The sequence below is a fragment of the Semicossyphus pulcher genome, unplaced genomic scaffold (assembly GCF_022749685.1).
Source record: "Semicossyphus pulcher isolate SPU_LCO1_2020_fin unplaced genomic scaffold, fSemPul1.0.p SCAF_11, whole genome shotgun sequence".
Classification (NCBI taxonomy): domain Eukaryota; kingdom Metazoa; phylum Chordata; class Actinopteri; order Labriformes; family Labridae; genus Semicossyphus; species Semicossyphus pulcher.
Window position 1 is genome coordinate 28,071,876 of NW_027211615.1, and position 26,534 is coordinate 28,098,409.

General features: G+C 43.3%; 1 protein-coding gene across 1 annotated transcript; it reads right to left on the reverse strand.

Moving 5' to 3' along the window:
- Positions 1–1,138: 1,138 nt before the first annotated feature.
- On the reverse strand, positions 1,139–23,250 carry aig1 (androgen-induced 1 (H. sapiens)). Its single transcript, XM_069657373.1, has 6 exons — positions 22,947–23,250; positions 18,172–18,327; positions 14,075–14,176; positions 3,084–3,199; positions 2,811–2,980; positions 1,139–1,658 (listed from the first exon to the last, which is right to left on the reverse strand). Exons 1-6 carry the CDS (start codon positions 23,085–23,087, stop codon positions 1,639–1,641), a joined length of 705 nt encoding a protein of 234 aa, XP_069513474.1. The 5' UTR covers positions 23,088–23,250; the 3' UTR covers positions 1,139–1,638.
- Positions 23,251–26,534: the final 3,284 nt, after the last annotated feature.

A 26,534-nucleotide genomic window follows, 5' to 3' on the forward strand; every position in this document is an offset into this window, starting at 1 on the left:
CGGGGTTACACCTCGATCACCTGTCAATCACAGGACTGACACACAGAGACAGACAACCTTTCATGCTCACATTCACACCTACGGGCAATTTAGAGTCACAAGCATGTGTTTGGACTGTGGGAGGAAGCCGGAGTAACTGGAGGGAACCCACGCATGCACAGGGAGAACATGCAAATTGCACAGAGAAAGGCCTGCTACGTCTGAACCGGGATTCGAACCAGGAACCTTCTAGCTGTCAGGCGACAGCGCTAACCTATAATATGACAATGGTACGACTTTATAAACTTTGTTATTGTACCTTTTAAACAGCTTGGTTAGTCTCCAACTGTTGGAGCCAACACAGCACAGCCTGTAGTTTCTCTGTTTGCAGCGTTCCTTTAATGAATGCTGTGTTTGTGTGTCAGAGTGATTTCTTAATGTGGTTGTGTTTTCGGTGCTCTCAGGACAACTGTAGAAATGACTGACTGTCCTTTAGACATTCCTACACTCACTCGATCTGTCATTTGTTGGTCTTTCATCTTTAAGTGGACTAATCAAGAACGCTCTCTGAGTGTGTAGCAAAGATGGTTGAAAATAAGTTTTCATCCATGTTTAGCTCACTGAAACATTAAATGTATACATCCACAACACATCCAAACTGGGCCCCTCCTCCTGGGCTCTTCGTCTCCAGAAGCCCACTCTCACTCTCTCGCGCGAGAACACGCCCATCCCGCTGAGCTAACACCGACAGCATCACATTTACCGTCGAGCTAGCATGCTAACCGCTGGTTAGCTTGTCCTGCCCGGTTTGAGGCACCTACCTGTCCATGTTCGCTGGTCTGAATGGGGCCCAGTTGCTCAATTGAACCGCTCCCACACTCACCTGTACGCTGTGATTGGCTCAGGGAACCACAACAGCGCCCCCTCCTGAAAACGAAACAGAACAGATGCAGAGGGAAGGGTCTCACACGGGTCTGCACACACACTCACACACGCCCAGAAGTGATGATTTATATTCTTACCTGAGACTCTATGATTTCCTGTTTGCACAGACTTCAAAATAAAAGCACACAGGGACCCGCTTCAGGTCGGGAAATCTTCTGGTCAAAAGTCACGCTTTCACTCAGGATCCAAACTGACCGACAGGAAAAACTTTCCACTCAAACTTTATTGATTTTGTACCAACATCTATTTTGTCTTCCATACATGTAGTGAGGCTCAGAAGATGGATGATGATGATGAAGATGTTCAACACGTTATTGATGTTCAGTTTCGTTGTAGCTTATGAAGCAAATGAGTCACTTTGAAGAACAAATCATTCCAGAAGAAGCAGATTATAAATACTGTTAGTGTGTTTCTGTCCATGTGTGCGTGTGTTATCTGCGCATGTGTGTGTGTGTGTGAGGTGTGTTTAGACGTGTGTTTGTGCGTTCGTCCACTGTCCCTCGCAAAACAAAGAAGCACAACTAAAAAATGAGGAGAAGAAACGAATGATTTTCTGTCTTTTTCTATGTGATCGTTATGAGTAAAGTTCAAAGGTTAAGATCTCGTCCACTTCTGGAGAGGTCGCTTGTTTTCTGTTCTTGTGCTGTCCTGGGTGGGCGGGGCTCGACTCGTCCTCTTGAGGCCGGTCTCGATGCCCGCAGGGCCGAGAGACGATCACTCACCTTTGACCTTTTCTGAGAGAAAGAGACAAACAGAAAAGGAGGGAGATTTAAAGAGGGTGAGAGTTTAACAGGAGAGCAGGGCTGCAGACTTCTGAAGTCACACACACACACTTCCTCTCTCTGGCGTGGGCGGAGCGCTACCTGCCGACCTGCTGAGCAGATGGATGGAGGAGGGTGAGAGCGGGAGGCGGCCGGTCAGCAGGTGCTTCATCTGATTCACTAACGATGGAACTTTTAAGCTCAGAAGAGATCGAAGGTTTCTGCGAGTGATCATGTGACTTCAGAGATCAGGAAGTGCTCAGTGTACGTCAGTTTGAAAGATTCTTAAGGATGAGAGTGGACATGTTTGAATCATATCTTTATTACAGTATTTTATCCAACAATGGATGAAAACATGGATTCTGCAGGCAGAGACGGGCTTCTAACTGACGCACTCGCCGTGGAATCACTTAGTCGTGCTTTGCGAACATAACAGAGCCCGATATCTGGTCATGCTTTTGCTGGAAGATGATTTAGTCACTGTTGTGTCTTCAACCATTAAGATTAAGAAGAAAAGATATTCACCCATTCATAAAACACAGCGTCAAAAACTATTGCTCCTCCTCCATCTAGCGACACCTGTCACCTGATTGATTGTTCCTAGCTGTGTAGGATTCTGAATGACCAGGGTGCCACCTACTGGACCATTTAGGCAGTTTGTTTCGGCTTTTTGCAGCTCGTTTTTTAATTTGCAGCTCGTTTCCGTCGTTGCGTGTGTTTCGGGCTTTTGCACATGTTTCTGAATTTGTTTCTTCTAATGAAAACCGTTGCAGCGCCGTTGCCTTTGTCGGCCGCCGTAGAAATGTATTCCAATTACAGAATGAAGCAAATTCTATAACACGTAGAAAAGAGTGAAACAAAATGCACAGTAAATACAAAATATCTCAAAAGCACACAAACCCAGAAAACAGATGCAACAGAAACGAGCTGCACATCCAGGCATCACAACAGAAGTCTCCAGGCCTGTAGGGGGCAGCCTGTTTGCTGTTCATGTATTTTTTGGGGGTATCTGGCCACCTAAACTAATTAATCTTTATACCTAAATATTGGTTCAACAGCCGTTCAGTGAGAGTTTGTGCGGCTCTTTCCACATGCCCCAGACTAACGTAGGAATCTCCCGTGTACCTGTTTGTGGCTGTGTGTCCCAGATGTAGCTGTTGAGGATTTCTCCGAGCGTGTAGAAAACACAGATCACCACCGTCATCGCGCTGAAGAAGGCGACCCGAGCCAGAGGAGTGATGCGCTCCAGCACCGGGTAGACCCACACACCCGTCACCTGGTGCACCCAACACGTCCTGCGGGGAGGAGGGGGGGGGGGGGGGGGGCAAACAGGTCGAGTTAATGATCACAAAAAATAGGGCTGTTTAAGGAGTGTGGGAAAAAGTACATATGTGGTACCAGAGGATGTATCCGACACCGAAGCAGCACACCGCCACCAGACCTGACGACCTGCTGGGATACCGATGGTGGGTGGTCCGCATCTCGATGATGATGAAGGGAAGAACAGTGGTGTGCTGAGAGAGACAGAGACAGACAAGTACAAATATGAGGTACTTCCATTTTAATCAAGTGCTACTCCTTCGCATCAGAAGGAGCCAGCTGAGGTGGTTCAGGCATCTGATTAGGATGCTACCTGGGTGCCTCCCTGTGGAGCACGTCCAACTGGGGGGAGACCACAATGGAGACCCAGAGCTCGCTGGAGGGATTATACACCGATCAGCTACAACCCTTTTGACTCCACTAGACCTGTGAAGGTGTGCTGAGGTATCTGGCACCAACAAGTGAGCAGCAGATCCTTTAAGTCCTGTAAGTTGCGAGGTGGGGCCTCCATGGATTGGACTTGTTTGTCCAGCACATCCCACAGACGCTCGATTGGATCGAGATCTGGGGAATCTGGAGGCCAAGTCAACACCTTGAACTCGTCGTTCCTCAAACCATTCCTGAACCATGTCTGCAGTGTGGCAGGGCGCATCATCCTGCTGAGAGAGGCCACTGCCATCAGGGAGTACTGTTTCCATGAACTTGGTCTGCAGCGATGTTCAGGTAGGTGGTGTCGAAGTAACATCCACATGAGTGACAGGACCCAAGGTTTACTGGCTCGCTTTCTTCCCATAGTGCATTTTATTTATTTATTAGTTTATTTGTCAGGGACGATGCAAAGACAGTGTGACAGGTTGCAGGAACATGAGACATATGTATTACACATAGGGTTTCTAGCCAAGGCTAATTTGCAACCCGTCCCTGGTTAGGCTTTTCTACTTGTAGGCATCCTGGTGCCACGTCTTCCCCGGTAGGTTGATGCACACGCACCCGGCCCTCCACGTGGTGCAAAAGAAAATGTGATTCGTGGAATGAAAAACGTTACGGCCGATCAGTGTACATCCCACCTGGCCTGGGGACACCTTTGGCTCCCCCAGGAGGAGCTGGAAAATGTTGCTAGGCAGAAAGTTGTCTGGGCTAAAGTGCTTAGCCTGCCACGGCAACCAGACCCCGGATAAGCGGGAGAAAATAGATAAATCAGCTAAAATGTGACATAAAACTTTTTTACAGTAACCAAACAAACTTGTTATTTGTTTGTTTGTATCTGATACTTGACAGGATATTTTTTGGCGACATGTTTACGTTTTTTGTCCTTATTTATATATTTTTCTGTGTTTACCAACAGCCTTAAGTTAGCACCTTTTATTGTCCGGCCCTGTTGTGTTCTTTTAATATATTATAGATCCTGTGCCATAAAGACTGAGCACTATGGAAAGATGTGACCACTTGACTTTGTACCGCAGTGATGTGCTTAGTGTTAATAATTCATTCATCTCTATACACAGTGTGGGCGCGTATTTAGACAGCAGTGTAATCCATCTAAACACACACACACACATCTAATGGAGGTCACGGCATGTGATGCTATATTCTGTGAGGCTTCTTCCAACAAACATGCACGAGAGTTATGTTTTATTTGTGTCTCTGTGAGTCACCATCAGACACTGAACACACACACACAGCACGTATGAAATCTCACGACATGTAAACACACTCGACCAGCCGCGTCCTCTGTCCTGTTTTCAATCAAACATGTCGTCAATCAATCAATATGCTCACGTGGCTTCACTTGGAGTACTGTCTTTGCTCACTAGGGGGCACTCACGCACAAAATACAGACACACACACACACACACACACACAAATAACAAGCGTAATTGTCTCAGCAGAGTTGAGACCTCTTACCTCAGTTGCACTCTGAGGAGCACAGCTGTACATCAGTGTGTGTGTGCGTGTGTGTGTGTGTGTGTGTGTCTTTTGTCTCCAGCAGTCGGGCTGCTCGGCTTCGTTATGTTTCGATGAGAAAAACAACAACTGGGATTCTTCCATCTGTTAATTACTCCCAGCCCGACTGTTAGAGATGATGAACAGTGTTTGGTGTGACGCTCGGGGCTGCAGGACGAGGAGACGCTGCAGGTTTGGTTTTTATTCAGACTCGACTCAGAGGGCCGAAAACTTCAGACGTGAACGACACAACCTGATGCGACCAAAAATCTTTAATTACATGCGACATTAATCTTGTTTGATGCAGCAAATATCTCCTTCAGATGAAAAAACCCACCAAGGCCGAGGAGACTCAAACCTGTTACAGCTGCACACTTAATCCAATATTAATCCCGATCACGACTTTGTCTTCCCACGATTAAATAAACACGACTGACGGTGATGTTGACGTTTAAAATGCTCCGCCCGTAGAAAACTCTGCTGCATATCAAATCAAGCGCTCCCTAAACTAACAGCCCCTCCCCCAGGGGGCGATGGAGAGGTTTGGGCTTCACTTTTGGGGGAGCTGGCATGTCATGTGATGAGTGCCTACCGCAAAGCGTCAGTTTAGAGTGGAAGAGTAAACAACAGAGACGGTCGGAGAAACTAAAGTCAAACGCCTGGAACAGAAGACGAAGAGCTGCTCCCCTGAAACGGCTCGTCATCACTTGTCTGGAGGTGTTTCAGGTTTAGGGCGAGAAAGAATAATAATCAAAGAGGTCATGAAACCTGCGTCTGCGCCGCAAAGCAACACGACTAACTTGTTGAAGCAGCTGAAAAAACAACACAAAGTGCAGCATGATGAGTGTGTGAAGGCCGAGAGGAAGAACGAGCTGCTCCCCGTCCTCCAGCGTCAAGACATCCAGAACAGAGACGCTGCACAGAGACACCCTATCCACCCAACTCCCACAGACACTCTGATATTACCCATGATGCACCACATTCAGGTAAAGAACCTGATTTTAAGTCTTAGTTTGATGCTAAATTTGTACATGAGCCTGAACGCAGCACAGAATGGACTGAAAGTGTTGCTCTGTTAAAAAAAAGTCGCTAAATATAATACATAAACACATTTTGGCCATAATTCTGCAGCCCTAATCAGTATCAACATAAACTGTAGTTGTGAAGAATCAAAACTTAAAGGAGTTGCATAAAAGCTCTCGGCGTCTTCCAGTGGAAAAAGTCGCGTCACGACAAGGAAGAATAACCAATCAAAGTGCTGCAAATGGCGTTAAAATAAGCAGCAAAAGGAAGCTGTGTTACCTCACGATAAAAACATTGTACTTATTCTGTTATTATGACGTGTTCACAGAACTTCCCAGTTCCCAGTTAGAAGTGCCCGGAAAACCTCCACAGGGAGGCGCCCAGGAGGCGTCCTAACCAGATGCCCGAACCACCTCAACTGGCTTCTATCGATGCGAAGGAGAAGCGGCTCTACTCCGAGCTCCCTCCCCTCCCTCTAAGGCTGAGCGCAGACTCCCTCTGAAGGAAAAAACATTTCAGCCGCTCGTACCTGCGATCTCGTTCTGTCGGTCACGACCCAAAGCTCGGGAATACAACATAAAAAACCTTAAAGCGAAAATGCTGATTTAATTCTTTCAAAATAAAAGTCTACAATGATTTCAAAGGTCCAAACACATCAGTCACAAAAAGTCCTGCAGCACCACTGACCGATTAACCTCCACAAGCTTTAAAAGCTCTGATGTTGTATTTCACACTGTAATGATCCTCTGGCTGGATGTCTTATTTTTTTATGTATTAGTTTATTTAGTCTATTAGTCTGTACTGTGCATATAGAGCTTCTAGCCAAGGCTAATGTGCAGCCTGTCCCTGGTTAGGCTTCTCTACTGAAAGAACAGAGCTCAGACTTAAGTTGCATTCTCGTACATGATTATGAAGGCACTGTGTTTGTTTACAGCAGTACAGCAGACGTTATTCAGATTATTTACACATTTAAAAATCTATTTAATAAAAGAAAATTTGATAAAACTGAGCAACTTTTCAGAATGACACAGTGGTGCCGTTTCATTAGTTAGTGAACCGATAAACTAACGTAACATTTTCTTTTGTTTTTCAGCCTTTTTCATTGTTAATTTTTGTTTCATGGCTAAAAAATAAAAATGATCTCATCTCCACCATCTGCCACATTTTGCTTTCGATGGCACCTCATCCGAGGTTCTTCCAGCCCGACGAGAGTACAAACTGAACATTTGTCATCACAGTCGCTGAATTGTAAAAGATTCAGTGACAAATGAACAAGTGGATTTAACAGGAAAAACCGCAGCAGTGTGCTTTTGTATAAAATACACCAGAGAAAACGGTCACGGTGTCACAGCCTCGCTCTGAACCAATCGGCTTCTCCGGCCGCCCTGAAACGGTCAGACTGAAGACGCCAGGAATGTGCAGACTAACGGGAGTAACAACATCTCAGGGGAGGACAGAAGAGCTCTCTCTCTCTCCTGGGGTCTTAAATTCTAGGTTTCCCTCCCATCATTATGCTGCACACACACACACACACACACACACACACGCACACACACACACACACACACACACGCCCTGACGCTGCACTTTTACCCAGGGTGCCTCAGAGGAATTCCAGTCTCTTGGTCGTGTTTAAGTTTAGTCTCTGTCACTCGTAAATAATACTCCCTTTATCCTCGCTGTCCCTCTCTCTCTTTCTCTCTCTCTCTGCGTCTCTCTCGCCCCCCCGAGGTTTGCGGTTTCTGCTCGAGCCGCCAGCTTCCAGCCTCCGTGGAAAATCCCCCCTCTTGGGCAGACGGCGGTGGTTCGATCCTGCGGTCCAGGGCTAAAAACGGGACAAACCATTTCACACAGAGATACACAGCTGGGGGTGGGCGGGGCCAGGCGGCTGAGGGCAGGTTCACGGGTTCAAACATCCTGCGGTTTCGCCTGAGAATGGATTTCCTAGAGTCCATGTCTGTTTTAAGTATCCAGCATAAGTTTGTCTTAAAGTTGAGCTTCAACTTTCCTGATTTAAACGACAAAACCTTTTAATTCTCCTACTTTTCAGTGATAATCCAGCCCTGCTTTTTATAGCTGCGCCATCACACTGACACGTCCGCCATCTTTGGAAACGTCGCTCCCTCGGCTGAAGTTAAAATACGTTTGTGCTCGTTCTGAGAAAACGTTCAGCCACATAACGTGAGATTATAAAGTTAAACATGTCACAGAGAGCCGGCCGGCGTCCCTGCGCAGATAACTGAACTTCACTTGAACCCTGAATTCTAATGAAAAGTCTTCTGTTGACATTTTTGGTAAGAGTCGTCTAACTTAAGGAGCTTATCGAGTCACAGAGGGACAATCCTGTTCTACTTTCTATCACAAACACACTCAGTGAAATGTGAGGCTGAATAACTGTGCACTAAAGCTGTTTAATGTCAGTGTTTGGCAAAGAGAGGCAGCGTTTCAGGACGTTCCAGCGTTATGTCATTATTATTTTTAGATTGTTTTTCTCCCTAAATCTGAAGTTCTGACATTAATGCATCTTATTTCAAAATATATTCTCCAAGAGAAAGAAATCTGTGCTAAAAGTGTTGGTTTGACCTGAACTGATCATCAGCTTCGTGAAATAACAGCACATAAAGTACGTCATCATCTGCGTATGTCGGTACAGGAATGCAAAAATATGTTTCAAGCAAAGTCTCCGTAAAAGTTCGTCCACCAGAGAGACCTGAGAAGTTTACTTTTTAAACATCTGAAGCGTTGGTCTGAATATAAGACAAATTCATCTGAAGAAGTGGGCTCGTCTTAGAGTTTTAAATGTGAATACACATTCACACCAGCAGACGAGTGTACCCCTCGCGACTGAGGCCAGCCATCACTCACAGCTCCAGAGCCAGAGGGATGAAAGGTGGAGAGACACGGCGATCGTCTGGAACAAAGTGGCTCAAAAGTCGGTCGAGTTAAGCGACAACTGAGGCGAGTTACGATGCCAATTTAAGATAATGGTTATCAAAGCAGCAGAGTCATTAAACAGCTGACAAGCAGCCGGCTTTGTTCGATGGCTTGTGAGCGTCCATGTTCCTCTTGATCACATTCAGGAGGTTTCAATGGGGTTCAGGTCCGGGTTGGGCGGCCATGACACGTAGAGAGAGATGCTGACTTAAGGAACATGTGGAGTGCTCTCTTCATTGTTTCCAGAGCTTTATGTAGATATACTGTATATATGTACTCAAATAGACAACATAAATCTGTTTATTTTACCGATGTTGTTCAGCTTTATTGTCCATGTTTGTCTGTTGGAGTCAGAATTATTGTACCTGTGCAGTAAAGCTGATTCTTCCTCCTAAAAGCAAAGAATCCAACACAAAGGTGCTGATCACAGGTTTGTCCTAGCTGTGTTTGTGCTTCTGCGTCGACCCCGATTCTCCAGTGATTCACCAAACAGCTGATACTCTGCGTGCAGATTTTATAACAAAACTACAGAGACCAAGTGTGTGTTTCTGTGTGTCACAGGTCAACAGCGTCAGTGTGTTGCTGCCTGGAAACTTCACTGTGTCTCTGTGTGTTTGCCTTTGTGAATCCCAAGTTAAACTGGTAATACACGCACATAAACACACACACACACTGGTTTGCCTTTCCTTGTTTGGAAACTGTTTTGGTTGACATTCACGGACGATTATCCTAATTGAGCATGTAACAAAAAAAACAAGCAACAGTTCAGGTTTTGTTTGGTTCTCTTAGTAACAGACGTCGATCAGAAGCGACCCCGCCCCTGAGTCACATCGTTTCATCTGGAGAGAAATTCTTTGCCAGTGTTTTTGTAGCTTAAGAGGCCTTTCATGCAAACGTCGGTCGCCGAAACACAGCTCGAGAGATTCAGACTTATGTAAGACTAAAACTGCTGCTACTTAGAGTCGTGTTTATTTTGCAGGCTGTTTCGTAATCTTTGGTCCTGACATGAAACCTCTGACAATGGGTTCCAAGTGCATACAGTATATACTGCGTAGTGTCAGGGAGTCACTAGTCTAGCACAAACAGACCTTTGGCTGAACCCATCATTATTCTGCTCCAAGCGGAGGAAGAAAAAAAACGCTCTTTGTTGTTTCTCAAAACCAGTCACAATAGTCGTGGACGGTGCTGAGCCGAGGACGCAGCAACGGTGCTGTTGCAAAAATGGAGTTAGGAGAACATTTGCAGGACGGGTCAAGAAGAAGGATAAACCCTGCACATAGAGAGCACCATCGTCTGCGTAAAATAGGATAGGAGGCACAAGGCCCGCCTTATCGCATGATCCAAAGCTTCAACAAATCTGCCCTCTCCGGGTGTGCAGGTCGCTCGCTCTAAGGTTGTTATTGTACGTGCAGCCACAGAGATTTTGAAATGGTACAACCGTTGCATGACTGACCTCCCAGGCACAGTTTACATCAGGAAAAACAGGTCTTATTTCTTACGACAGACTTCTTGATTCCAATTTACAGCGAGTGCATCGAGTCTCTTTTGTTGCTTTTACAGCTTTTATTTCTTTTTATTGCTTTATTTCCTTTATTTTATCTCTTTTAGTTGTTCTATTTCTATTTATTGTTTCTACTTCTTCCTGCTTTGTCCCCTTGGTCTCGTGTCCAGCTATATTGTGCAGGTTCTCCTGTTGCCTATTGGTTTTTGTGCTGTGCTTGTTTCTTGGTTGTCAAAGGACTTTGTAAACTTTTGTTTCTAAAAGGTGCTATATAAATAAAGTTATTATTATTATAAGTGTAACTGACACCGGTCGTAGCTGTGCCCAGTCTTATGAAGCTCGTTCACGTGAGCACTCGAAAAGTGATCTCCACTCTCTGACTTCTCCCAACAAATTCTCTCCAGGAGAAATGGATGATATAAAAGAAAAGAAAAAAACATTTTAGGAAAAGCGAAATACGGAAAGTCATAGAGTTGTTTGGAGAACATAAAAATATTCTCACAGAAAAACTGAACACACAAAAAACCAAAGATATAGACATGGAAAGTGATCACTGCTGCAATAAATATTAATAATCAAGCATGTGGTTGTCCGATAAACATTTATCATGTCTCGATCGGTGTTCTGAAGGCATTTTAGAGTCACCAATGAACCTAATGGGATTCAAACCAGGAACCTTCTAGCTGTGAGGCGACGGCGCTAACCACTGCACCACCGTGAAGCCCTAGCATGCTAAATTTAAATTTAATTACACATTTGTGATGATTGCAAACTTATGTTAATCAAAACCCTTTTGTCGTGTTGTCACACAAACACAAAGTGAATCAGTGCATGTGAAGAACTTCTTAGTAGCATCTGCCAGAAGAACAGGGTGCGTTCTTCTTGCAGACATCTGCGTGCACGTGAAGCTGAACAATCTGTTGTTAGACGTCGGATCTAATCTCCATTTTCGCCTCTCAAGTTGCAGTCGGACTGTAAACACTGCAGCGCACAGATAAGGAAATCTTTGCAGGAAGTCCTTTATTGCTAACGCTGGCGACGTTGCAAGTCCTGAAGAGTTGCCTGTCGTTCCCAGAGGCTGTACCTCCGTCAGCCGATAGCCGATGGGCTCCAAGTTTGAGGTTTGAGATTGGAAGTCTCTGATGCCTTTAAAAGCTCCACTTCCTCACTTTGCTTCACTTTACTGGCTTCACTGTTAAACTGATTTCATAAAATACTTTTCCTCCCTCGCTCTGCATCACCCGGCCCCTCCCTCCTCCACTGGGAATGGCAGCGCCGTTACTATGGCAGCAAGTATAGACAAACAACAGTGATACCATGGAATACCGCAAAATATTTACTGGACTCGCACACACACACACACACACACACACACACACACACACACACACACACACACACACACACACACACACACACACACACACACACACACACACACACACACACACACACACACACACACACACACACACACACACACACAAACCTCCTCACGTTTCTGCCTCACACACACTCTCTCAAGGCGGTTGGTGATGTTCTGGTTGTTTTTGTTTGGTGGCAACCACTCACTCGCTGTTACATCATGTTCTGGAGTACGGGACGAGACACAAACAGACACACGCCGCCTTTGTTTCTTTCTGTTTGAGCAGTTTGTGGGAATGATCGTTTTTTGAACACGACGCACCTCTTCGCCTCCACACGGCTCAGGGGACGAGTTCTGGCAGGAGGAAGCTTCACGAGGAGGTTTTGCATTGACAGACAACGTGCTGAAAAATTCCCTGATTATCTCACATGCTGCTGACTCTGTTATCAGTCAGTCGACATGCAGCGGAGCGTGTTAGTCGTTGTATAAACATTAGATACAATTTTCTTCCTCTAGACGGCAAATCAAAGCCAGCAGCCCGCCGCTGACTCTAGTCAAATTCAGAGGTTGGTCTGCACCAGCTCTGTGATACAGTGATAAGATTTATAAAGCAGTTGACAGAGTTTATGACCCACTGACATGAGCAGCGATCCAAGTAGGACTTAAGTTACATGTCCTGCCCTGTAGGAATCTACCCTCAATCAATCAATCAATCAATCAGTGTATTACCCCAGATTAGAAACGCAGTCCCCCAGATGTGCTTCTTTCAACCGTAAACATCCTCCCCCTCCAGATCCTGCAGCAGACCCACAGCCGAGTCGAAGATACGAGTGCTGCACTTGTGACCTGAGACCCAAACCAAGAAAGCTGCATGCATGGGGAGAAATATGTGGATGTAATTCATGGGAATTAGGGGAAAAGTAAATCAGATACAGGAAGCCTGAGCATGAAATAAACAGGCGAAGGGAAAGTGTGCATGACGGCTGCCCCGCATACCCTGCGTCTGTTTGGAGCGTCGGCTGTGCACGTCCTCAAAAAATAACACAGACGCGAGATGCAGTTTGCACATGAACAGAAGGGGCAGTGTAGAGGCAGAGGGGATGTGACAGCAGCAGGGACAACAAAGGCAGAAAGTTCTGAAGACAAGCTGATAGACCGAGTCCACAATGATCCACATCTGTACGATGTGTCGTTGCCGCTGCACAGAGACAAACATGCCTGTCAGACAGCTGCAGACAGATAAGTTCTGTTTTAGACGTCGACGTGGAAACCTGCAGAACTAAATGGAAACAAGTCCGGGAGCGTCACGTCCGCGCACGGAGGAACATGTTGGAGAGACGGAGCGGGGACGGTGCAGACGGTGTGTCCTGTCCACTGAATGTAACCTCCTCGAGTGTCTCCATGTCTGTTGTTTACATCCCGCACATACGGCCTGCGCTCTCTGGTGTGCCCTCTAGAGGTATCCTCCAGTAAAACGCGAAGTGCATAGCAAAGTATGTGAACAGTTACGTTCATGACGCAGCCGGCTGTTTCAGCACACACAAGGTTAACAAGCAAGTATATCAGCCTTGGTAGGATTAATATATTAGCATTCTGGTTAGCCTCCGTGCTAGATGCAGATTCAAACAGTGTTTATGTCGTTATAATTGATGAACAGATTGTATCAGTGTTGGATTTTGATGCATTTGCAGCCTTTCTGCAGCCAGCAGCTTGTTGACATGTCTGCAGTGCTTCTCACCAGGTGGGAGAGATCGTAGGACACAGAAATGACGGATATCTCTTGAAATAGACGTCAAAGTCAGTCGGGAATGTTTGTTACTACTTTGCATTTATGATGCTGCATGTAGCAAATAATTGCTGATAATAATGAGCCAGTTCTGGTTATGACCTTGCAAACGTGTGCCAGTGCAGGACTTCCCTCTGCCATGCCTTTGTGTGCATGTATATACATTTTCTTTGTGTTAATATCTTGAAAGCTGTTATTTGATCTCATCTGCATCAGTCATTTAATTCATTGCAAGACCTCCTAAGATTTGTAACCTCAGTGAGTCATTTTCCTTGTTAAATTAAAAGCAATAATCATTATTTTTGCGGTGTAATTTTTTAGGCACCTCTGCAGGATGATGAGGGCTGGAGCCTGAATTAATTGGTTAATCAAGAGCTCTGCCTTCAGGCTCAGCTCCCTGCAGGCTGCCTGCAGCACACATTTATTTTTAGGGACCATTTTCTGGTAATAATGGGTCAATGTAGACGTGACGTCAACGGGCGAAGTGAATTAAACCTGGAGAAGATTGGACTCACCATGCCGTGGTTGAGCCACTGAGGGATGAAGTTGTCCAGTAGTCTGGGGTAGACCAGCTCTCTGTCGTACAGGTACAGACTCCAGAACGTGAACACCACGAACTGCAGAGACAAAAAGATAACACACAGTGAGCAAACAGATGCAGTATTAATGATGCAACAACATTATTGAACTGCTGCTGGTTACCAAACCTCTGCAGGTCAGTGATAAGAAATAACAATAAAGCGTTTAATCCGACGACAACCTGATGACAAACTCAGAGTTAAGATTTCACTCCTTAAAGCGTAACAATGTTTGTTCAGTGTTCATCATTAGCATGGCTACAGATGTTCAGCCTTGTTATTTCTCTTTGCACACGCAAGGCCCAGCTGTGCATCCAGTACATCCCGATGCAAGTTAAGGCAACCTTTTGTCCCGCGTGTCCTGAACGCACCACAGGCTAACAAACTCTCTAACGTATCTCCAGCAGACGGTTTGGACTCGTGCCAGGCCATGTTCTGGAGGACGGGGGGTGGAATTACCTGAATGTCATCTGGGTTCCAGTTGGAGGCACCTGAACCAGACCCCCCTATTGTACCCTGACCGGTCTTCTCTGCTTTCATACACACAGACACACACTTTGTCCGTGTGTGTCACACATATACCCAATCATCCTCTAGTTTCCACACTGTGTTAAATATAAGGAGATACACACATGCACCTTTATACATGTAATATACACACCTGCACACTCATGCATGTACACACCACCTCTGGCTGCAGCCACACACATGCAGACACACTCTGTATCCATATCAGTCAGGTTAGTGTTGCAGACATTAGCTGTGCTGATAATCATGTCTATTGTGCTGTGTGTAAACTGAACTCTGTCCCCAACACACATGGCTCCATGCCAGCTGACTGCTTCTATAGGTGTGTGTTCAAGTGTGTGCAGCTATCTCACAGGCGCTCTGGTTTCTATCGACTCTCTGTCATTAGTGTGTGTGTGTGTGTGTGTGTGTTAAGTATGCATATTCATGCCTGTTTAAAGTGTACACGCGTGTGTCGAAACCCGGGATCTGGTTGTGATCAGACAGCCGTACAAGTTCCTCAGCGCGGGAGCTTCAGGGCACTTTGCCAAGTGAAATCTTGAATTAAAGTGTGTGTGTGTGTGTGTGTGTGTGTGTGTGTGTGTGTGTGTGTGTGTGTGTGTGTGTGTGTGTGTGTGTGTGTGTGTGTGTGTGTGTGTTTGTGTGCCAGCGTTGTGAGAACAGCCCGAGGATCAGACAGAGGTCACCGCCTGGCTGTCTGAAGAAACAGAGGACGACTCAACACCGTTTGCTGTTATCTTTGTTCACAGCAAGAATAATTAATATCGACACCTTCAGATATTAAAACTTATTTTTATCAACGATTATTTATTTGATTTGCTTCATGGGGCATCTTCAAATCTCTTCTTTTAACTTATTAAACCCAAAATATCTAATCTAAAGAAAAAAAGCGCCAAAGTTAGTTCAAGGTAGAGAACGAGTCGTCTCTCAGTCAGCTGATAGTGGGGCCTATCACACAGACTGTTATTGACGTATGACGTTTTCCAACATGCAACAAGATGACAACTTTTTTACAGAACATGTAATGCATAAAAAGCACCTGGGGTGATTTTAAAACGGTGTTATGTAGTTCGTCCAGCAGAGTGCACTCCAACTGGTCCCAAAAACAAACAACAAACAAAAACCTGACACACATCTCAATATAATTGAGTTCAGCACAACAGCAGCTTTAACTGCGGCCTCAGTAAGAAACATCATTGAATGTACAAACTTCAGACTCAACTAAAAATAAACTTCATAAAAGCTGTTGGACTGAACTGCATCAGATTGTACAGGTGTACATAATGAAGTGGCCGGTGGGTGTATATAATGCAAACACTCAAAGCGCTTTCACACACACATTCACACACTGCTAACTGTCAGTCAGTACTGATCACATTCATACAGTGATGGCTCTGCCACCCGGAGAAATTTGGGGTTCAGTGTCTTGCCCAGCGACACTTTCACATGTTGACTGAGGGAGCCGGGGATCGAACCTCCGACCTTCCGATTGAAAGACGACCAAGTCGACCACTGAGCCACAGCCGGCCCCACGATGACATCGAGTCCATTACAAAAGCAATTAAAAAACAGACAACAAAGCGATATGAGAACCAGCAGACAGACGGATAAAAGGCTGTTAAAGTCACAGAACGTCTGGGTTTCGACACAAAGAGGAGGCAATTAAAATGTAATTAAATAAAATACAGGTGTGTAAGAAAAAGCCTAAAATGTACTCAAATAATAATAAAAAAAAAACAGAGGTTGGGTTAAAGTTCTTCAATCCCAGGTCAAGAATAATTGAACCTTTGTTATTTCAGCCAGAACGGAGCAGACAAAAAAAAAGACAACTAGGCAAACTCCGAGACCTCGAGATCGGCCTGAAAGCTTCATGCGGCACAAAAATAGACCTTTTAGTTCGATAATTTATCAACAGATTTCTAAATCATTGAGGGTTATTTTTGGTTTCCTATCTGATTATGCAACAAATCATCTCCACACTAGACACCTTCTTCAAATGAAATATAATATTAGTAGTTATTATTCATTCTCAGGAGGTCAAATATAATTTAAAGCACCGACTCTCTCGCAGTAAAAATCTCCCTGCTGAGTTCAGAGAGTGAAGTGTCGACACATTGTCGGAGCGTTTCTGAATCTTTTAACAGAAAGAGCACCTGCCTGTCACCTATCATCAGCTCCTGTTCTCAGCACGATCTGTGTCATGGTATCAGCCTTATATAACTTCAGAAGGCAGTTCAATAGTTTATTGCTGCTGTTGTAAGTAAGTAAGCTTCAAACTTCAAGGCTGAGAATGACTCAAACTGAGCAATACAAAAAATCTGAAACTGGAGCGAATCTGTGCAAGCAACAAGAAGTGTGAGTGCATGCAAACAGCTTGAGTGCAAGCATTGTGAATCGAATCGATTCTCATTTGAATGACCCAATATCGAATAATGAATCCTGACATCGAGCTTTAATAATATGTTAAAATGCGTCTGATAAATCACGTGTCTGAGCGCTCCTGAACGCAGCACGACTCAGCATATCGGCCTGAAACACGGCAGTGAAGGAGACATGCCCGGACTCGTTTACTGCAGCTACTACAGAGACATCAGTGATCGCTGACGGACTCTTTTTATCGCGTGTGTCCATGAATATGTAAGCTAGTTTTGCTCTGATGTTTTGGTTACTCTCTGTTAGCGTCGGCTTTGGCTGCGAGTGTATTTTCGGCGTGTTGTTATACAATATGCCTTATCCTGCAACTCTCGTGTGGCTTTGTTCTTTGCGCTGTGAGATCTCGTGGCCAAATCTCGCACAAGTTGAAGCCCAGTTCGTTTAATCAAAACCATGAGGCAAATGTTCAGACCGAAAATCTGAAACTGGACAAAGAGTTCATAAGCTGTCTCATTCATAACATCGTTAATATTGTGTTGACTGCTGTGTGTTGGTCATGTTAGATAATGCACCAGGTTAAAGGTGCATTGATATTGTAACTGAAATACCCCTAATCAAATCAATATCGAATCGAATCGGGACCCTGTGAATCGGAAACTAATCGAATTGAGAAATCCTTATCGATACCGTGCCCTACGGAAGAAGGGGCTATTTTAGTGCAATGGCAGGGTTTTGAGGGCATTACAGAATCTGAATGTGAAATCGATCATCATGTTCTCAAGTTGAAAAAACCACACTCCTGAGTGAAGATAGAAAAATCCCTGAATGTATTCACTGATTCAGAGAAGAGGACAAGGATTCCTCTGTGATGTCCGAGCCTGGAAGTGTAAATGTAGCTCTGTTGACACTTGTGACATCCACATGCTGAGTTCTCAAATGTTTTTTCAGTCTTCTGAGAGGAAAAAGCCGTCTGAATCAAAATTGGGCCACAGTTCAAAGAGAGCAAGCCAGAGCTGATTATACTACAAACGCATAAGTCGAGCCTTTGATTCCTGCAAGCCAGGCTGATCCTTCCCCAGGCTATTGTGTGTGTTTGTGTGTCTGTGTACGGTTGCATGCATCCATCTGCTCACCGCTCCGACAGGGAAAGCCAGCACAGCCATCATCCAGTCCCTCAGGCCAATCAGCTTCCTCAGCTGCCGCTCCTGCTCCCTGCTGTCGCCTCCTTTAGTCAGCAGACTGGACACATCGATCAGGACGCACAGTCCGAAGAACACCGCCTGGATCACCTACAGAGAGAGAGAGCAGCGAGCTCTTTAACAGCTTACACCTTTACACATGACAAACACTTCAAAGAGAGGGAGACGGACACAGCTGAGACAGTGCATTTTACAGAGGGGAGAGAGGGATGAAAAAGAAGAAGAATTCATAGAGGAAGCAGCAGAGATGATGGAGGAGAGAAAAACTCAAACAAAGCAATCAGTGAATTCTGCAGGGCAACCATTTTTCCTCAACCTGCTTGGCCTCAGTCAGCAGTTTCATACCTTGAACCCATTAAGAGAACTTGAACTCAGACTGTATAAAAGATGGACAGCATGACAGCTCCCTTAAAGTGAAGCCAAAGCCTCTCTATCGCCCCCTGCTGACTGGCTGCAGTATAGCTCATAAAGCCCGCCTCCTCCATGTTAACAGATGGGACATGAGTCAAACCATAAAATCAAAATACACATCAAATACATTTTTCCTGTCATTATAGTTAGTTCTTATCATGCTGATTTATGTCCCAAGTGTTCATCTTTCTCAAAAGTTTACTTTTAATTAGTTATTTGATGCTATATAAAAAGGGGGTGTGGCCTCATGATTGACAGCTCTGTTGACAAATCGAGCTCCAAGAAGCTGTTCTGCTGCAGACTGAGCCCACCTGAGGGCTCCAACACGTCAAGGCCACAAGGTGAAGGAGTTTTCTGATGCCAAAAGTCTCATTAGCAGGATTAAAACTGAGAAGCTTTTCCAGCCATTAAGATAGCAGACGAGGAAACTCACAGACCAATTTCATGTGTTATAACTCATCTGATGTGATGCTAATCATCCAATCAAATCCAAAGCAATTGCAGGAATCTTACGCTAAAAACAACTTAGCATTTAGCAACAAGCTAGGCCAATGCAGCTGATTTTCATACATGAAACAGACTTGTTCAATATTTACCAGTTTTAAATATCTGTACGGTAAATTATAGAAATAAATAGCTTTTCAATAAGAGATAATCAGCTGATACTTGATGTATGGTCTCTTCGACATACTTTGGATCCTCCTGTGGTCTTAAAAAAAAGAGGGGGGGGGGGTTAATCATATCTTCCCGGCCTAAAAAATAATGTTGATGTTTTTGTTCAGTACAGACTATTTCCATAATCAGGTCCTAGCCTGTGAAAGCCACACTGGTTAAAAGTCGTCTCCTAGACGATGGATGTTGAAACTCTTCGCCTCAGGAGCCGTTCACTGTGAGTAAATCCTCCAACAGTTCGGAAACACTGCAACCTTTCTGCAACACTGAGACAAACTGTGTTCGGATGAAACTAAACATGCTTATGCACACATCATAAATACTTCACTTTGATCATGAATTTAAAAAGCTCAGATTCAGACGAAGCTGCAGGGTAAGTGAGAACATAAAGGCGAGAGAGAAACTCGCTCTGTTTTTTAATCGCCTACTGTCTCCCGTCGCTGTAATCACAGTGATGGATCTGACCTCCTTCACGAGGGAAAGATGGAGAGGATGCACACTCTCCTCCTCTGATCACCCACTGGGAGGATCAGGTGTCGTTCACTGACTGTGGGGGCTGCTGGACACTGAAGCTTTCTGGTTTTAAAGCACTCAGGTGCAGATTCACCTCCTTTTTTATGTGTGTGTGTTTGTATGAACATCATCCTTTCATCTAATAATGCTACTTATTGATGTGTGTGTTGCTTGTGTGCATTAACTGTCATACCTACATGAATTAGCTCGCCTGCTACATAAATAATGGATTTCTATGAGAACTCAGCTAGCGATGAGGCTCTGAGCAGTACTCACTTCCCTCTAGTGAATCTCACAGTAATCATATCGGCGTTTCTGTGTCAGTGTTGCACGTATTTGCAGGGTTTCATGTTGCACGTGTTCGCACAATGACACACACACACACACACACACACACACACGCACACACACACACACGTGGTATGATTAAGATCCAGATGTTGTAGCCGTGTGTGTTTCCTGGCTGCTGGTGTGCACAGGTCATTAGTGGCACAGTTAACCAGGAGGAAAAGTCTTATGTGGAAAATATGACACAGCTGTTTCTCACACACACACACGCACGCACGCACGCACACAGGTATGCACTCACCTAAGAAACTATTTTCCCTTTCACAGTCCGTAACTTTAACACTGCTAAACCAACTCTAATAATGTTTCTAATGTTTTTGTGGCCATTGTAAATCAGTATTTGACACATTACTACTTAGACTTATAAGCATTGAATAAAAATTCTAAGTTACAGGTTTAAAGTATATTAAGAGGACGATTATTGTTGTTTTTGTTGCTGTGTTTGTTTTTATTAACCCAAGAATAAAAAAGGAACAGGAATAAATCTAAGGTAACCTTCTGCTAACTATCGGTTTGAAATGGTTAGCGTGTTACATAGCACATTAAATCACAAACACTTACCCAAAACAGGTACAGCTGGGTTTGTTTAAGGTTTTTATCCATATGTGACTCTAGTTTGTTAGTAATATTAAACAAGATAAGTACAAATGTTTTAACATACGAGAAAAGAAATATAACAAATGTAATGTATATAGCCTGCATCAAATTTAAGCTAGCTTGTAGCCCAGGGTCCTGTAGTTTATAGTTAGCAGTTAGCTTGATCCTGACTCTTGTCTTCAATTAATAATCCCTTCATGTTTATCTTATAATGTTTTTACATGGGGAGATGAAGGTTATTAAGAACTATACTAAAATCTGTTATTTTAACAATTTAGCTAACAGAATGAAGAGTTACCTTTAGTTATACAACAATAAAAATATATTTAACATTATTTTAGCATGATTGTCTGTGGTGATGTCGAATGGTCGAGTTTGTTTCTTCTTCTTTGGATTTTCACTTCTTTTAGAAGTTGTATCTGTAGTCATCCATCTTTTCTTTGTTTGTTCAGCCATAGTAGATTACTGTTTACTCGCAAAGCTTGCAGAGAGCGGAGAAGCAGCCGCTTAGCTCCGCCTACCCTCTCTGGCAGACCAACCACTGCTGGCTAATGGAAAACACGTCACTAACTGGGCACCGCTTGTGGTTTTACGCGAAAGTCGCACCAGACACCCAGTCTGTAATAATACTATATACTGCAAATGCAAAGGCTTTAATCAGTGGGCTATAGGCTCAGTCACCATTGTGTTACCTCATTTGGCGATAGATAGAGACTTAACAGACATTTATTAAAATGAAAATCTTCAAGATCATTACTTTAAAATATGTTGTTTGGAGAGAGCAGGTTCATTAAGTTAATCACGAGCCTGCAGCTTTTTTATCCATATTAATTGTTACCATTTTATTTATTTTTATGTGTATTTATTTTCAATCAATTGTGAGGAGTGACCAAAATAAACTTGTGCTGCTTCATTTTCAAATGAAACCTTTCAGTATGCTGATATCACGACATGTTGTGATGACTTTTAGAATGTAGAGTGAAAATTATCAAGCAGATTTTATAGCTTTTTCTATTTTCAATTAATCTTTTTTTATAGAACTTTTTTTTAAATAGCTTTCATGTCATGTGACCCGGTGTCCTCAGATCAATGTCAGATGTTAATACTCACATGGGCAAATAAGACCCAAAGACCCAATGTTCTTGTGACATTTATTTACATGAAAATCGAGAATATACCTTTAATTTAAATAAAATATGGATGAAACAGATAAAGGGTTAAAATGACAGAACTTACGTCGACATTAACATCAGCTATGATGTTTTAGAAAAGTTTGGGCACAAAATGCTGGCGGAAAACATTTTGTATTTGTGATTTGCTTTTGTATATAAAAGTTGAGGGTCAGTACACATTAAACTGCATATCCAGTGATCTGGATCTTAAAGTGACATTGAGTTAAAGACTCCAAGCTATAATGATGAGTTTAAACTGGAAGGAGACACAAACACACACAGCTCCCAGTCAGCCTGGACAATGCACTCATTCATGCGTACAAAAAGAGAGACGTTGCTAATGCTATTAGCGAGTCACCCACAAAGATAGCATGTCAATTTGAACAAAAACGCCACAGAGACAAAGCTATATATAACTTTTTGTATGAAAATCAATCTCTATTTTCTCTTTTAGTGGGATTCTTCAATTTATGCATAACACTAAGTTTTTATATTTAATATTTCGTTTAATTTGATGTTTCTTCTGTTAGTTTTTGTGCATATTTTGATCACTCTATCAGCTATAGGCTACTTAAATGACAGAATAAAATCAATTCAATCAATTCCAGGAAGTTGCCTGCCTTAAAGGCTTTCACAACATGTAGTGTGCACGCGGCTCGTTCCGGCGTGAGGGGACCGTTTGTGACAGGAGAGCATTCCGCACCGCAACACCTGTTCCGGTTCAACCTCTGCACCGTGAGCTCGCAAGCAAACCACGTTGTTGGCTTCAAACGCGACTTCAGACACAATTTAATGTGAATTACTGCACTTACACGACCTACTTTCTCAATAACGATTAATTAAAGACCGGAAGGAGGAGTGAAGGGAGGCGGAAACGCTGAATAATCATTCAAATGTGATCACAACACGAAGCACAGAGCCTGCAGCTCATTCAGCGAACTTACCCGGTGTTTTAGGGTTAGATTACAGCTAAATGTTATTACTATTTAATCTTACCAGGTCTATGAAGGTGAGAAACTTCCAGCTGCCTCCGTAGGTCTGGTGTGCCGGCATGTCTAAGGCTTTGTAGTGGCAGAGGATGGAGAAATAAGACAGCAGGATGGCGACCCGGAGAACCTGTGAGGGGATCAGCGCCATGATGCTCGCTCTCTGTCTGTCTTTACACGTCTACTTTTATGTATCTGCACCTTTTACGACCCTTTTTTAATGTTTCTCTTTAAAGCTATTTTTCTACCTGCATTAACCTCCCTCCTTGTGTGTGCAGCCTCTCCTGTCCCCCAGTCTGTCTTCTGCTTCCGTGTTGTGGTGATGATGTAAGGGAGGGGAGGGGTGACAGTGTGCTACTATAGGACACAGTACTGTAAAGTCATAAAGATTACATGGCTGTCTTTTAATGAAAGAAACTAATTTTTTTTCAGCATTTCTCGTATACAGGGTGTAGAGCTCAAAGTGCTTCATACAGTGATTGAGTCTTTTAATGTCTTTGTATTCACAGTGGTGTTTTGGTACGCACAGAGCCACTTCAAATGGGTGTCTCTGGTTTTTAGAATAATTACAATAGAATAGTTACATTTTTATTATGGTCGTAAAAGAAAATATACTAATATTTATACTGTCTGATTTGTTCTGTAAAAAAATAATAATTCAATATATCTGTATTTTCATGATGCAGGGAAAACCAGCGCCTTGCCAATAGAGCAGCCTTTAAGATAGAAATGAACTGATTTACAGTGATGGAGAGAAAGAGAGGAAGCTGATAGACCTCAAGCAGGGGAGCAAAGAGGTGATGCTGTTGCCATGGTGAAGCGCTGTTTCTGCACTCACGGCTGTATGGATGGATGAACACATGCTCAGGTCTGCATCACACAGCCTGTTTCTGAATGTTAACATGATAAATGATGTACTCAACCTTCATGCGATTGTGTTTCACTGTGTTTATGTGCATAAATTATTATCTGATTAGACTGGAAACTAAAACTGTGTATCTGAAACCTGCAATCTGCATTTTCGAACATAAATAACCTGCAACCATATTGTTGCTGTTGCACAGTTTGTTCTTGTAAAAAACCAAACAGGAACAAATGACAGTGAAATGTCCTTTTTAAAGCTGCTACTTTGGATATATGGATATTTTTGTAATCATTTGACCACGTCAAAACAATGTGAGGCTGCACAGTGGTGCAGTGGTTAGCGCTGTCGCCTCACAGCTAGAATGTTCTTGGTTTGAATCCCGGTTCAGACGTACACGGGGAGAATACGCAAACTCCACACAGAAAGGCCCACTACATCTACTTGTACATATCACATCTATCTATCTATAACAAGTGCTGCAAAAAGGAGGAAGCATAGAAATTCAAGTAAATGTATCATCCATCTTAGCTTAATACATCTTACAGGTTATGAACTTCTTCTTAAAATAGAAAAATGTGAAATTGATTGGATCTCTTAAAGGTTTCACTCATGTGAGCCAAGTTATTATTGGTTATGGTGTCAGCTGAATAAATCCATATTGCGCATCCCAGCTCCAAATCTATCTCGAAGCGCTTCTTCTGCCACAGCTGGAAGACGCTCTTCAGCTACGATGCTGTAAAAACACACGACACACGTCTTATTCAGCAGCAAACAGCAGAAAGAAAACTGGAGCGTTTAAAACCATGGTTCTCAACTGGTGGGTCGGGACCCAAAAGTGGGTCGCGGGTGTGGGCTTGGGGGAAAAAAAGTCTATGCTGCGCTTTTATTTTGAAGGACACGGGTTTCCTATGACTTGTGCAGCAGTAGTGCAGTTTAGTCACACTCCATGTATTCACTGATGGGGTAATCCCAGCTACAGTTACAGTCTTGAAACTTGATGAGTCCAACAGGTATTTGCATTTATGTTACAGTAATTAGCATATTTCTGTAGAGGGAATATTTTCCCTGATGCACTGCCACCATTTTGGTTGACTATTATACTGTTGTCTTCTGTGATGCTGATATACTGTTTTGTTCTGTCTCAGGTCCAAACTGCACCATTTTCCAGTAAAGAATTTCGAGTGCTTCAGAAGATCTGAAATTTAAGTAGCGATTTGTCATTAAGGAGGTGTTGGTGGCTCCTGAGGTGAGACTGGCTGAGAATCACTGGTTTAAAAGATAGAGAGCCAGACACGTCCCGCAGGAGTAGGTGGAGACCAAAACAGAGCTAAAAGAGCAAATATTGGACTTTATTCATCGAAACATTAGACACTTTTTTGATCTTCAATAAACCATCTTTGATTTCCTTGTAGCAGAGATTGTTTTTATTGTTTATTGTATGATGCTTATACTTTAAATGCTGCTTAGAAAACAGTCCTACATCTGCAATAGGTGAACTGCTACATGCTGCATGCTGTTCCATAAGAAAACAAACCTTTACTGACCTTAGAGTTTTTTTTAATTGGGAATTTTCTTTAGAGATGCTTAACTTCCCAGTAAGATCACAAGATTCTCCTCGCATTATAAAGAGGCATTAGTGTAACAGCCTTATAAACAAACCAACAGAGTCGTTTCTGTGAGGTCCCTGCACGAGGTGTAACCAGTAAAAATGAATGAAATCACATGAATGTGCTCTCTGTTAATTATATCCGGCCTAAGAATAACACTCTTTCGACGTCTCCCCCCTCTTTTTACGTTGATTAGACATGAAATGGTGCAGTGCCTCCACCATCTGGTGATTCGAATGGTCAGACTGGTTTGATAGTTATGAATGAAGGCTCCGTTTGGCCTCATCAGGATTAGTTTTCCCTTTGCTCGCCATCTCTAATGGCCCGTTTTCTTGTTCAGGCCAGTCAATGATAAATAAGTCCTTTGTGTAGTGAAGGTTTGTTTTGGTTTAAGATCATGGTGTTGAGCCAAATTCTCCTGCCTACTTCCGTCTTTGTTGTTTGTAGTCATTACTTGTTTGACTGCCCAGGTCATTTTAAGTGCTTGAACAAAATACCACACTTAAAAAAATGTACTAATTTTCTGGTAAAGACAGGACGATAACTTTGTCCTTCTCTTTTCACACCACAGTGTTGCAGTATAAATTTCTTTGTTTGGATTTCAAAGCTGTCTCATGCATTAACAATATATCAAGCCCAAAACAGGTACAGGACACCTTTTTTGGAGGAAGAGACCAGAAACCAAGTAGAAAAATAAATAACATAATCAAAGTGAACTCATTAGGTTTTAATCATCAAGATGTATTGCTGTAATCAACTACAACGAAGCTTTTGAAGATAAAGCATTTCAAATGCATTAGCTGTCTTCACAGAGTAAAACAGTTAAAATGCAGGAAACCTGAAGGAATGATTTGTTGGATTTGGATGAAATAACAACCTGAGAATCAGGTGACTTTTGCATCTGTGTTTTTGCATTGATGTTTTTTTAATTAATTAATTCAGATGTTCACATTTACACAATATAATCATATAACTGGGAGACTTCCAGTGCAGCAGAATGGGATATGATCAGTTGGTTGCAGGGCAGCTCTCCTGCAGTCATTAAGGGATGAAGTGCCTTGCTAAAGGGCTCCTCCCTTCTGGTTATTCAGAGAGTAGAAACAGTTTTTCGACTTTAATGGAGCTT